The sequence below is a fragment of the Hyaena hyaena genome, unplaced genomic scaffold (assembly GCF_003009895.1).
Source record: "Hyaena hyaena isolate Hyena2069 unplaced genomic scaffold, ASM300989v1 scaffold_21, whole genome shotgun sequence".
NCBI lineage: Eukaryota > Metazoa > Chordata > Mammalia > Carnivora > Hyaenidae > Hyaena > Hyaena hyaena.
Genome location: NW_024080653.1, coordinates 5,371,374 through 5,385,261, shown reverse-complemented (window position 1 = coordinate 5,385,261; position 13,888 = coordinate 5,371,374). Strand labels below are relative to the sequence as shown.

At 54.4% G+C, this 13,888-nt stretch overlaps 1 protein-coding gene across 1 annotated transcript in view; it reads left to right on the top strand.

Moving 5' to 3' along the window:
* NPLOC4 (NPL4 homolog, ubiquitin recognition factor) overlaps nt 1–13,888 on the top strand; it is a 62,098-nt gene that overhangs the window by 25,435 nt on the left and 22,775 nt on the right. The window contains exons 10-12 of the mRNA XM_039226391.1: nt 2,570–2,641; nt 3,043–3,169; nt 8,066–8,226. Of these exons, the coding sequence (XP_039082322.1) occupies nt 2,570–2,641; nt 3,043–3,169; nt 8,066–8,226 (360 nt within the window). The remainder of the gene's footprint in view (nt 1–2,569; nt 2,642–3,042; nt 3,170–8,065; nt 8,227–13,888) is intronic.

Sequence of the window (13,888 nt, the reverse complement as noted above, 5' to 3'; positions counted from 1 at the left end):
GTGGGTGGCACAGCTGGATCCTGTCTGGTACTGAGCTCCTGGCTGTTCAAGGTCAGGTGCAGGCCCCGCGTGTTTCCTGGACGCCACCGCCCAGATGATCCTCTAATTTGAAATAAAATGAGAATGTTTCTCTGATTTAAAGTAAAATGAAAACAGATGATCCCCATGCTGGGGCTTGTGGTAAATCTGCCGGCCCCTCTTCCTGAGGACAGCTGAGAGTGTGGGAAGGAAACGGTGGGAGCCAGACCCCCTCTTCTTGTTTTTTTCTTAACGTTTTTTATTTATTTCTGAGAGAGAGAGAGACAGTGTGAGCAGGGGAGGGTCAGAGAGAGAGGGAGACATAGAAACTGAAGCAGGCTCCGGGCTCTGAGCTGTCAGCCCTGAGCCCGACGCAGGGCTCAAACTCATGGACTGTGTCATGACCTGAGCTGAAGTTGGATACCCAACCCACTGAGCCACCCAGGCGCCCCAAAGTTTACTTAGATTTTGAGAGAGAGGGTACGTGAGAGAGTGCACAAGCTGGGAAGGAGCAGAAAGAGGGAGAGAGAGAGAGAATCCCAAGCGGAGCTGGATCCCACACACTGTGAGATCTTGATCTGAGCTGAAATCAAGAGCCGGCCTCTTAGCCACCTGTGCCACACAGGCTCCCCAATCCTTTATTCTAATTTTTTTTTAATTTAAAACTTTTATTTTTATTTTAAAATTTTTTTACTTTAGAGAGCGAGCACAGGGGCGCCTGGGTGGCTTAGTTGGTTAAGCGTCCGACTTCGGCTCAGGTCACGATCTTGCGGTTCGTGGGTTCGAGCCCCGCGTCGGGCTCTGTGCTGACAGCTCAGGCCCTGGAGCCTGTTTCAGATTCTGTGTCTCCCTCTCTCTCTGACCCTCTCCTGCTCACGCTGTCTCTCTCTCTCTCTCTCCTAGAAATAAATAAAAAACAAAAAGAAAACAAAACAAAACAAAAAAGAGAGAGCGAGCACATATGTGAAGGGAAGAGGTATAAGATGAGAGAGAATCCCAAGCAGGCCCCTGTGCCCAGCATGGAGCCCGATGCAGGACTTGATCCCACGACCCCGGGATCATGACCTGAGCCAAAATCAAGAGTTGGACGCTCAGCTGACTGAGCCACCCAGGCGCCTCTACCCTTAATTTCTTTATCAACTGATGGTCAGTGAAAAATAAACTCCCTACAGAAGATAAACAGGGAAAAATAGGGAATATGCTTGTAACCTAGGAGTGTCATGGAGCAAAGTCATTTTAACAGAAGCTTTGAGAAGACAACGCCCCATTGTTTCTAGCAAGGAGTCCGCATCTTGGTTTAGGGCCATATTTTGGTTTAAATTCCTGAAGTTTCTCTCATGCAAAAGAGAAATTGGTATAAGTTAAAAAAAAATTTATGTTTATTCATTTTTGAGAGAGAGAGCGAGGGAGGAGCAGAGAGGGAGACACAGAATCGGAAGCAGCTCCAGGCTCCGAGCTGTCAGCACAGAGCCCGACGTGGGGCTCGAACTCACAAAGCATGAAATCATGACCTGACCCAAAGTCAGACACTTAAGTGACTTAGCTGCTCAGGTCCCCCAAATGTTTATTCATTTTTGAGAAAGAGCGTGAGTGGGGGAGGGGCAGAAAGGAAGGGAGACACAGAACCCGAAGCAGCTCCAGGCTCCAGCACAGAGTCTGACGTGGGGCTCGAACTCATGAACTGTGAGATCATGACCTGAGCTGAAGTTGGACGCTCAAACAACTGAGCCACCAGGCGCCCTGTTCGTTTGAGTATTTTTGGAGAAAATGAAATTCTCCACATTTGCCTGGTCTTGTATGCAGGGGCTGGGTTTGAAGAGTTCTGTGTCAGGGTTGTGCCGGGGAGGGTATGGGCACCTCATCACTTCTCCAGAGCACGTGTACGTGGTTTCCAGCCCCGCTCGTAACCCTCCCAGCCCTGCTCTGGTTCAGGAAGGGCAGCCGGCTGTGAGGTTCATGGGCACGAGAGGACCGCAGAGCACACAGACAGGCGCCCGCCCGGGGCCGGCGTGTGGGTGCCTCGTGCCAGGGCTCTCGGCTCCTTGTGCCCTGGCTGCTTTCCTCAGCCCTGCAGCGGAGCGCAAAGGCGCAGCTGGGCAAGGCCTCTGTCATGGCGCTCCTTGTTCTAAGTGCCTTCTCTGTGGAGTCCGTTCTCTCGTCCTCCGGAGAAAGCCGTCGCCTCCCAACAGCATTGTCTCCAGTTGCTGGCTCACGGCGCGTCGTCCTCTTTGGAGCGTAGGCGTTCTGTTCATCTTGTTTCCCCACCCAGCGCCCCCCCCCCCATCCAGCACCGTGCGCCTGGCAGAGTTGGTGCCACGGGGCTTCTGACAAACAGGGGAGCACTGTCCGCGCACCGCCCTCCCCGGCCCAGCAGTACCACCGGGGAGTGTGGCCATTTTCAACTGAGTGGAGTTTGAAGCTTAGTTGAGGAACAGGCTCGTGAGAGTCTTTTACTGAGAACGTTGTTCTTAAGCTCTCGGGGCAGGGGCCGGAAAACATTCATCATCTGCTTCAGGGAGAGACTCAGGAGATACGTTCCTCTTTCCTGCAGGTTGGCTGGATATTTACAGACCTCGTCTCAGAAGACACCCGGAAGGGTACAGTGCGATACAGTCGGAATAAGGTGAGATGGGATGGGAGCGCCCGTGTAGCTCGGCCCGTAGGGTACGTGCCAGCTCTGGCTCCCGCCTGTAGGGTGGCCCTGCACGGCTCGTCCTGGCTTCTAGGCCAAATGATTTTCCACACCGTGTTTTTGATAAATTAAAGATGGGTCTGTTGCGTTGTGTCTTTTAGAGCAAAACTGCCTGGCCTTTACCCACCAGTACCTTCCGGAGGTTAGCCCGCAGGGGCAGATGCCTGTTGCTTCTGGCCTTCGTAGTTGTTTGCGGTGGGAAAGAGGTGCTCAGGAGAGCTAACAACTATAGGTGTTGACTTCGTGTAGCGTTCGACAGGGTGTAGTTTAGTTCTTAGTGTTTTCTAAAGAAGAAATAGATGTTGTAAGACTCGATATGCCGTTTTTCTTAGGACACCTATTTCCTGAGTTCGGAAGAATGTATCACGGCTGGAGACTTCCAGAATAAACATCCCAACATATGTCGCCTCTCTCCCGATGGACATTTTGGATCCAAGTTCGTTACTGCAGTGGCTACAGGTGTGTTTTGTTCTTCTTTTGGAAGCTTTTCGTCCTAGCTTAGTTACAGTTGACTTTCTTACCGTGCCTGTGAGATGTGGATTCCTCTTTTTATTTTGTGGTAGAAGTCCAGAACTTACCTGCATCACCTGCAAAACCACTGGAACCAGGGCCTCCATGTAGTTCTTCCCTCATCCACTCTCATTCCAAGTCCAAGTTCACTTGGTTCTGGGTCTCAGCTCGGGGCTGCCTTTGCCCCTTCCAGTAACCAAGAGTGACTCTGGCCATGCAGGAGAAAAAATTAACTGTTATTTATTTTTGATATCGTGAATTAGGAGTCATTTTAGATGCCGTTTCCGTGTGTGTGTGTGTGTGTGTGCTTGTGTGTGTGAGATGTTTGTTATGTGTATCCTGTTCCATGTCGGGTATGTCGTAAGTAGAAAATAATAACAAAATCAGGGCCTGTACAAAAGCCCACCACGTCTCCTGTAACAGGCTTGACGCATACTGCCACAGGAAGAGCCAGCCGTAGGCCTGTGTGGTTTAAAACGAGTAGGAACTTTGAGTTTGGAGAACCAAGTCCTGAAGCCGTAATCTGTTTGGTCAGTTTGACCCAGTCTAAGCCAGACCCCATGGAGACCCAGTTTCTGCTCTCAGAGAATCCAGTTTGTTCATGGCGGCCATCCTCGCCCTAGTTCTGGAGGAAGAGAGCACCCTCAGGTGCCCCCGTGTATATGCTGTTACGCTGTCATGGGAACCATGAAGGAAAACACTGCCTGAGTTTTTAAGATCCATTGGGATCGGTAGTCAGCTTTTTGAAATGAATGTACTTTTGATGAGTGAGAGGCAGTGGTAGCGTCTTTCACATGCTAGTGTGAATTAGTTGAGTTAGATTTATTTTTCTAACCTGTTGTTGGGCCAGGTACTTAGGGGAGTGGATGAGAGTGTTGACTGGGGTTACAGGAAAGCGGTTGCCTAGCGTAGGGTCCCTCCGTGAGGGCGGCTCGGCCGCAGGCCGTCACGGTGAGTGCCAAGCAGGAGGAGAGCAGCTGAGACTGGGCGCCGAGGAAGGGCGCAGGGCTGGGCACCTTTCACGTCATTCAGAGTCTTGCCAGGCCAGCTCTGTATTTGGCCAAGGGGAGAACCGGGTTACCTTTTCGCTCCCCGAATCACATGACCCCTCCCCTTCGTTAGGCTAATGTTCCGGGTCCACGGGTCGTCCTCAAACCTGTCAGACACCTCCTTTTTCAGAATAGTTTGAGATACTACCGTCCAGAGAACAAAACTTACAAATGATACATCTCCCTACACACGTTCTAAAAGAGAAAGCAGAGTGGTGGCCTGACCGTAGCGCAGAACAGCGTGTTCCGGCGTGTCGGTGCCGGGGGAGTGACACCTGATAGGATGGCACTGAGCCGGAGCCGCCGCCGTGGGGGACCAGGCCGCCTTCACTGATGGGGTTTCCTGAGATGCTCGGCCACGGTCCCTGAAGCTGTGGAGCTGATGGCGCCCCTCCCCTCAGCTGACTCAGCGTCGCGTCTCTAGAGAATGCTCCGTGGATTAACCCTGTGCGTGTTTGTTTCCGCGGTGATGTGTGAATGCAGCGGATTTTCCTGAGATCATGGGGGCGGGGGCCCTTTGCTTGCAGGAGTCCGTGGGGGACGTTCAAGGTCACGTGGGGTGTGGACTGTTCCTTTGGTGTGTGTGGCTCCTCCAGACACACGAGGCGTCTGACCCCTTCCGCTCCAGCCGGCAGCACCCCCCACCCTCCGCACCCCGCTGCACATAACCACACGTACCTTCACGGAACTGCTGACTTAGGCTTCCGTGGGCTCCCGTGGTAACCTAACCCTATCAATTACTTAAAAAATCCCCGTGGGGAATTGCTCAGCGGGTGAGAGGCAGCGGCTCATTGTAAAATTATAAATAGTTTGTAATTGGGGGCTCCCTCTATCTTCAATTGTGGATTCACACCTCTTGTTGGAAGGTTGGAAATTATAGATCATCCATGGAGTGTTTTGCTTCAGAATTGCCACTTGACCGAAGGGCCTTGGAACCGTGCAACGGTAGATAATTTGTAATAAGAATGTGGTCAGAGTCCCTGCATTTCCGTGCTGAGCCAGCCCCTCTTCTGACGCTGTGACGTGCGCAGACGCCCTGCGCTCTCCCACTCCTGGGGGAGCAGGGATGGAAGCGGCCGTTCGAAGCATCGCACAGCTTCCAGCTCCCAGTAAAGTCTGCCGTCCCTCTGCATCAGCGGTTTCTGACCCAGGACGTGGCGCTGCCCCGTGGAGCTGTTAGAGCCCCACTCACCGCACCCCATCCCCAGTCCCATCCCCAGTCCCTGGGCGGATGGGAGGGAGCAGGCCTGTGTGTTAGGGGGGGCCGTCTCCCAAGAGACTACCCGCTGCATCCGGGCTTCATCGTGCTTGTGCAGGCCCCGTGCCCGCAGCCGCCCCTCGAGCTGCTGCTGAAGCTCTGAGCTCCCCTGCGCCCCTCCCCACCAAGAGCAGCGCAAGCTCGAGATGTTTGCAGTAAGGGAGCACCGATCACCTGTGGGGTTTGCTCCTGTGAACACGAAGGACCTGGAGGGAGAACGCCTCGTTGAGTCCGGGTTGAAGCTCCCTGCTCTAACGCTGGCTTCTCTGTGTCCTGGAGGGCTGGCTGCCCCCACCTCGGGGCTGTGAGAGCCCCTTCCCGAGGCCCCGTCCCAGGCACAGCATTCTTCCGCCCGGGGCCCTTTCCTCCCACGTTGACTGGGGAGGGGAGTGAGAGGGCTTGTCCGGCCACCCCACGGCTCAGCCGGGGTCGGGCCTCCTGCAGGCCTGGGGAGGCCCCCAGAGCTCGGCGTCTCGCCCCTCCTCGTGGAAACCCAGAGCCTGCACTGCTTCTCATTGAGTTTACCTTTGGAGACTGTCCACGTGGACTAATACTGCTTTGTTTTAAATAGGCTTCAATTTTACAAATTCTGTTTTCTGTTTTTTGCTGGTCCTCAGAGGCCAGGGTTTTTTTCCCCCTCTAATGAGCCATCACACTTTAATGATCCATCTAAAAGTCAGGGTGGGTTTACCACGCACGAAGTAAACCGATAGCCAGACGCGCACCCTGAGGGCGGCCTCACCACGCTCCTTCCCTGCCTTCCCCTCTGCTCCTTTTAAACCGGTGTCTGACCGTGAGCGCCCCAGACGGTGGAGGCCTGGCGCCTCCACGCTAGTGAGTGGTCATGGCCAGCTCTCCCGAGGATATGTGGCAGGGCCAGAGAGGTGCTAGGCTCGGTTGTCCAGGGGGCCTCTGGAGCCCATTCGACTCCACTTTTGAAAGCCGGCCACCTGCTGTCATCCTCTGGTACGCAAAGTCGAGCAGACAGCCTGGCGCACCCTGGCTCATCCCGTCCAGGCTGGTTCTGCCCCTGTCCTTCACTCTTTCCGATTGTTTGGCCATCAGATCTGGTTTTTCGTACATGTTTGAAAGCCACATGGAAAAACATTTCTGTTCCCTGATCAGTAACTTACTTTGTTTCTGTCAAAGAAACTAAAATAGAGATACCGAGGGGTTTTTTTTGTTTTTTTTTTTAATAATTTTCCAAAGCTGTAAGTGATAATGGACATTAGGGTTGTCAGAACGTCACCCGATTATGGAAGTGCACATATGTGTGTGGTAGAAGTCGGCCATATGCACGGGCTGGTCCTCCCTCTTCCAGAGGCTCAGGGCCTGCCTTTGACGGGGTGTCCGGCCTTCTCTCCAGGGTCTCCTCTCAGCCAGCTCGCTTCTTGGTTCCGCTTCACTGGACAGTTCCATCTGAGTGGCTTTGCACTGTCTTTGTCTCTAATTTTTTTTTTTTTTTTTACAAATAGTTTATTGTCAAATTAGTTTCTACATCTTTGTCTCTAATTTTTTAAAGACTTACTGGAGGTTTTATGAAGTGATGATTCGGAGAGGAATGGGGAGGGGCGCCTGGGAGGCTCGGTCAGTTAAGCGACTAACTTTGGCTCAGGTCATGATCTCACAGCTCATGAGTTCAAGCCCTGCATCAGGCTCTGTGCTAACTGCTTGGAGCCTGGAGCCTGCTTCAGATTCTGTGTCTCCCTCTCTCTCTGCCCCTCGTCCACTCACGCTCTGTCTCTCTCTCCTTCAAAAAATAAACATTAAAAAACAAAAAGAGAGGAGTGGGGAGAGGCATTCAGGGCCGCACATGGCACTGTGAAGCCAGCGGCCTGTGCTGGGTCCCCTGTGTGCTGGCCCTGGCTCTGTGGCAGCGTCCTTGCCTCCCGAGTATGGTACTAGGTGACAGTGTGGTGGCCGTGCAGGCGTCTGTAAAGTAGAGACCACAGTACAGACCCTATGTTGTCTTCCCCGTTTGTCTCGTTCCACCTGGGTCCCTCTCCTCTCACTCAGGACCACAAGCCTGGGACAGGATTGAAGATTTTTTTTTTTAACGTTTACTTTTTAAAGAGAGACAGAGACAAAGAAAGTACACAAACAAGGGAGGGGCAGAGAGAGAGGGAGACAGAATCCAAAGCAGCTCCAGGCTCCGAGCTGTCAGCACAGAGCCTGACGCGGGCCTCGAACTCCCAAGCAGTGAGATCATGCCCTGAGCCGAAGTCGGGCACCGAACCAGTTGAGCTGCCCAGGTGCCCCGGGATTGGAGAATGTTTACCTGTCCTGTTTTCTGATTCGGAGAGAGCATGTCATCCGTGGGAGCTGCTTGAGGAGCTACTGCAGCAGCTTCGTGCCCTGTGTCCGTGACCGTGCGCCTGAGCCACTCAGAAAGTTGCGGTCGGACGTTTTTGAATTCATACCCAAGACAGACTTTTTCAGTTGACTTGTTCTGTTGGTCTGAAGTGAAGAGGGACATATACGGACTGGGTGTGAATCTCCTCTGTGGACTCTCACTCATCCAAGGGCTCTCTCTTGCAGGTGGCCCCGACAACCAGGTCCACTTTGAAGGGTACCAGGTGTCCAATCAGTGCATGGCACTGGTCCGTGACGAGTGTCTGCTGCCGTGCAAGGATGCCCCTGAGCTCGGCTATGCCAAGGAGTCCAGCAGCGAGCAGTACGTGCCTGACGTGTTTTATAAGGTAAAAACGCCGCGGTGCTGAAGGAATCGTGTGGAGTGGTGTGGATGCTGAGCCGCGTTGGACTCCAGGTCCCGTTAGCCGTTTGTCCTCTGCTCTTGTTTGGGATCCACCTTGGGGATAACAGTGCCCCGCGGCGTCTTCAGGGCTTAGTATTCAGCTATTTGGGCTCCTAACCAAAAGTAGATGTGACATTCAAGGGGCTGGGTTATCTGACACCAAATCAGAGCCGTGCAGCACAGGGACCGGTTCAGGTTCTAAAGACAAGAAGAGGGGATACATCTCCAGCCGCCAGGAGCGGAGCTGTGTGCCCAGTAATCAGGCCCTCAGGGCGCCGGCGTTGAAGCTCCCAATTGGACAAATGATCGTCCATTTATAAATCTTTTTTCTTGGGAAAGCTATAAAAGCTTTTTTTATTGAAAAATGTCCTGTTGAGGGTGTAGGAGTTAGGTGCTCCTCTCTGGGGCTGGAGACCCCGTTTTCCTTCTTTGCTTGGGACTCCTTCTCAGACCCCATTCCGGTGGACTTGGGTCCTGTCCGCACCATCCTGCTGCCTGGGGGGCTCCTTGAGTTACGTCTCTCAGCGCGGGGCAGCCTCACCGCATCTGAGGGCAGTGTCTCCATGTTGAAGGATGTTTTCACCATAGAAAGAATTCTAGGTTGTCAGGTCAGCTCCACTGACGTGGTGTTTCTCGCGGGAAACCGCTGTGCCCCTCCTGGGCTCCCCCATCCACAGTGTGACTTTCCTGCTGGCTGTCTTCACGTTCTCGTCTTCTCGCTGGTTTTTAGCAGCTTGGCCGTGATGTGCTGGGCAGGCCTCCTCTTGTGTCCTGCGCTTGGGGGCGGGTGAGCTGCTCGGGTCTGCGAGTCCTATCAGTTTTTGCCCATCATATTTGTTTGATGTTGCTCCCGTAACAGACGGCTGCAGACGTGGCGGCCGTGAGACCGTGCTTGTGTGTTACCCCGCAGCCCGGTGCTCAGGGTTCCGGGCAGAGCCCGCCATGCTCTCCCGTGGGGGCTGACCAGGCCACGGCGGGGCTACTTGGGGCTCCGATGTTCTCCACAGCGCGGGGTCCTGGCAGCGGCGAGTCCCAGCAGGGCCGCCCGCTGCCTTTCCCCGGAGCCCTGCAGGCGTGTGCCCTCTGACCGCCGCTCGGCGTTTGGATCCGGCCTGCCCGGCTGGACCACGATCATCTCCCGATTTTACGATCAGTTGATTAGTAACCTTCGTGACATCTGCAGAGTCCCTTTGTCATGTGAGGGGACAGATCCGCGGTGTGTGTCCTCCTCCCGTTCACGGTCCCCGGGCGGGAGGCGGGGAGGTGTTCCAGGACCATTTCTAGAATTCTGCATGTGCCAGCTGTTAAGTACCTTTTTGTTTTTTGGTTTGGGGTTCTGTTGCTGTTTGGGTTTGCTCGTTCCCTCTGTGGAGACTGCGGCCCCCCACGTATTTGGCTGCCTCAAGTCCCACAGCTCATGACACTCTGTCTCATTTCAGTCTGCTTTCTTTCTGTGTCTCATTTTGGGTAGTTTGCGACGCTGTTTTTTGCGGCCTGTACGTCCTGGCTGGGTGACGACTGGTCTGCTTTCGCCGCCGCCTAGCAAACCGTCTGTCCTGGGCGCTGTGGTCGCCATTGGTGCGGTTTCCTCTGGCGTGTGTGCGTTTCCCACGCCACCACCTGCCTGCACGCGTGGGATGCAGTTTTAAGGAGTATTTTAATGTCCTGATCTGTTAAATCTGTCATTCCTGGATCAGTTTGATTGGTTGATTTTTTTTTTTCTTTCTAATTATGGCTCGTAATCATGGTATCTTAAGGTCTTAATGTCCAACATTTGTATCATCTGTGGGTTTGCAGCTGTTGTTGGTTTTGTTGGTGTAATGTCTGTTTGTACTCTTCACGTGTTTGGTAAGTTTTTGCTGTGTGCTGGTCATGGCATATGGAAGAGCCAAAGAGCCCAGAGGACCTTTCCGCTGGGAGGGCCGCCCCTTCATCCAGCGGGGCCGCGACCCAGCGCCCAGCCACACCAGAGCAGTACTCAGCGGATCAGGTCTGATTCGAGTTTATGGAAGACTGTCTCTGTCGATTCTCGCCTTTTCACTGAACGTAGCTGGAGCTCCTGCTTTGTAAGGTGGCGGCTGCTGCAGATCTTTGTCCCTCGGCCCTGCACGGCTAGGAGAGTCAGTCTCCTCCTGAAACAGCTTTCAGCTTGGCTGCCACATCATGCAGTTTACACACACTGCACCCCATGCCCCTGAGAACATTTGTGTTGTCTTGACCAGGAGAATGGCTGTGTGTTTGAAACTCCTGGGTCTCCAATGCAGACACTCCAGCCCCGTGCAGAGCCAGGCTCCGCTGGGTTCCCTGTCTGCAGAGAGCTGAAGTCCCAGCCCCGCGTGCTGCCTGGAGTGGGGGAGCCTCGTCACTCCATCCACGTGTTCGCTGCTCGGCTGTGCAGTCCCCAGGCCCCTCCTGCCCTGAGTGCAGGTCTGCTTCGGAGGTCTTGCTGGTTCAGGTCCCAGAGCCCAGTCAGACAGACGCTGCAGTGACGCGAGTCAGACACATGCTTTGCTTGCCCAGCGCCGCCGCCTTGTGCGCTATAGTCCGTTCCAGTGCAGCGCCTTTGTGTCTGAGAAACCATGTCTTTTAAAACCTTAATGAAAAAATACTTTTTTGGGGCATTGGGGTGGCTCAGTTGGTTGAACGTCTGACTTCAGCTCGGGTCATGAACTCACAGTTCGAGACTCCAAGCCCCACATCGGGCTCACCGCTGTCATCATGGACCCTCTGTCCCCCTCTTTCTCTGCACCTCCCTCACTCATGCACACCGTCTCTCTCTCTCTCTCTCTCTCTCTCTCTCTCTCAAAAATAAACAAACATAAAAATAGACATTATTGCCAAAAAATGGTAACTGTCATCTGAGTTTTTGGCCAATCATAATCTTTTTACCTCGATGTGGATGGCTGCTGAGTGGTCAGCAAAGTTTGCTGCAGGCTCGTTCCTGTTGCGAATGGTTCCTTGGTAGCAGGTGATGCTGTTGGATGGTGGTTTAACCCCCGGAGAGCTTCCAGAACCAGTCCGTCTTCTCAGACCCTGCTGCCGCCTCACGCACGAGTTTATGTGACAGCAGAGATCACTCATCAAGGGTCACCGTAACATGGTCATGACGAGAAGCACTAAACAGGACACAGACGCGCAGTGAACAAAACTGTGGGAAAATGGCGCCAATAGACTTGCTTGACAGCAGCGTGGCCACAAACCTCCGGTTTCTAAAACCTCACAGCATTTGTGAAGCACAGGAGACGCAGAGCAGCAAAGCAAGGCGTGGCTGTTTCGTGAGGTCGCAGGGCCTGGGCCCTGCGACCCTGGGCCTCCCGTGTCCAGTTTATAGCTGCAGCACTGCCTGTGCCCTTTGCACCCCCCAGCTCTGCACATGCCACAGGACACCCGAGGACAGCCCTTCCCCACCCTCCACACAGTCCCTTGCCTTGTGCCCTCCCCGCCCCAGCTCACACACCTGGACACCGAGGACAGTCCCTTGCCCCCCTGCCACTGCATGCCCACAGCTCTCTAGCAGGTTCTTAAATGCAGCTTTCACAGTTTTCGAGCTGTTTGTGGGACCCGTTTGGCGTGTTGTGTGAGTGTCTCTGGGTCCTGGCAGCTGGCGGGGCGCCGAGGCACATGGATCTGTGAGGGGGTGGGATTCAGGGCTCTCCTTTCCTACCTGAGAACCTCTCCTTTCCTTCCTGTGGGCCGTGGCTTTCTGTGAGCTACAGGTGGCTTCTGCCACCACGGCCACTGGGTTAGGTTTCGTTGCGATTGTGGTCGTCATCCTCCCCTTCCGGGTTGGGGAAATGGAGGCTCAGAGAGGCTCGCGCAGCCCCTAGGAGGGAGAGGCACCGGGCAGGGACTGCTCTGATCACAGAGACTCGGCACCAGCACACTACCCGCGTGGGAACCTGTCGTCCTTGGGAACACTTGACTTGTGGCCTTCCTAGCACGTGGAGAGTTCTAGAATGGATAAAGGATGCTGCTAGCTGAGCTGGATGCCCTGCGTGAAACCCTCTCTTTGCTGTCTGTGCAGGGCCCTCTGGTTGGACACAGAGCTTTGGAGGTGATCCCCTTTCTGAAGGTTTTCGCTGCCTGAAGTATGTGTTCTGAAGTGGTTTGCCGGGAGAGGCCTAGAGGCAGCACTTGCAGAATTGGAACTTGTTCCAGGGCTGTGGGCTCTGTGACGCCGTTGACACCCTTTTGTCAATGAGCAGGTGTAGACACGGAGGGAGATCTTCTTTTTTGTTGTTTCCAAAGATTTATTCTTTTTTTAATGGTTATTCATTTTTTAAGAGAGAGAGAGGGTGAGCGTGCTCAAGGTGGGGAGGGACAGAGAGAGGGGAACGGAGGGTCTGAAGCGGGCTCCATGCTGACAGCAGCGAGCCAGCAAGTCTGACACGGGGCTCAAACCCACGAACTCTGAGATCACGACCTGAGCCGGAGTTGGACGCTCAACCTACTGAGCCGCCCAGGCGCCCCTCAAGTCTAAATTCAGAAAGCACTTTTCGCAGATGTAATTCACATGCAGTACAGTCACCCATTGAAAGCGCACGGTTGGCTGGTGTGTAGCACATTCGCAGCGCGCATGGCCAGCACCACCACTGAATTTAGAACCTTTGTCCCCTAGGCAGAAACCAGAGTCTAGCCTTCCATCCTAGGACTCCTGGTGGTCATTCTTCTGCTTCCTGTGTGGGTTTGCCTGACGGAATCGCACACGTGGGGTCTGTTGTGGCGTGTCCTTCACCGCCTTCCACGGTGTCTTCAGGTCCAGCTGCGTCTGTGGGGTGTGGTCCCGCGTCTGTCATGCTGAGTATCATCAGTGCGCCGGGTGGCCCGGCGGGGGCGGCAGGGGCTCGGCCTGGAGAGGGACTTTTGAAGCTGGGAACGACCCCACTTGTAACAGAGAATTTACTTCCTCACTGACCAGAAGGAAGTAGAGGATGAATCCCCCCTGGAATTGCTTCATCTGTGTGGGAGCGTCCATGTTACTGGGTGTGGGACAGAGGGCTCCTGGGTATGAGGAAGGGACAGGGCAGAGAGGCAGCCGACTCGCCCGTGCTCTGGCTCCCAGCACCTCCTGGCTCCGTTCCATGTGCTTCTGAGCCCGCACAGCTGCTGCTGCTGCAGGGGCGATGCTCTGGGGTCCTGGCGGGACACGCTGGGCAGCCAGCAGGGCGTGTGTCCTGAGGGATGGGCACGCTTTCCTTGTCGGCTGCGTGTCTGGAAATACCTGTGCGCGAAGGACCAAGGCTCTGCTGCCCCTGCTCCTTCCAGACTGGTGCTGTTGAGGGACAGAGGTAAGGCTTTCCAGATGCCTCTCAGGCCTGGGGGCAGTAGTGGAGCTAACAGGGAGGGGGTGCTACGTACCAGTCTTCCAAGGAGGTGGTTCCTAGTCCCTTGTTTAGGCGTTCTCCCACCCCACCCCCACTCCCTCATGGTGTTTAATAAAAACCATTGGGCTTGACAGCACAGATCTCGCCCTCGGGTCCTGTTTCTGTAGCAGTTACTTCAGTTTTAAACCATCATTAACCGTTCACACATCAAAATCACACCATGCTAGGGACCCATATGAGAGTTAAGTTATTCCCCGCACCGCCCCCCCCCCCCCCCCCCCC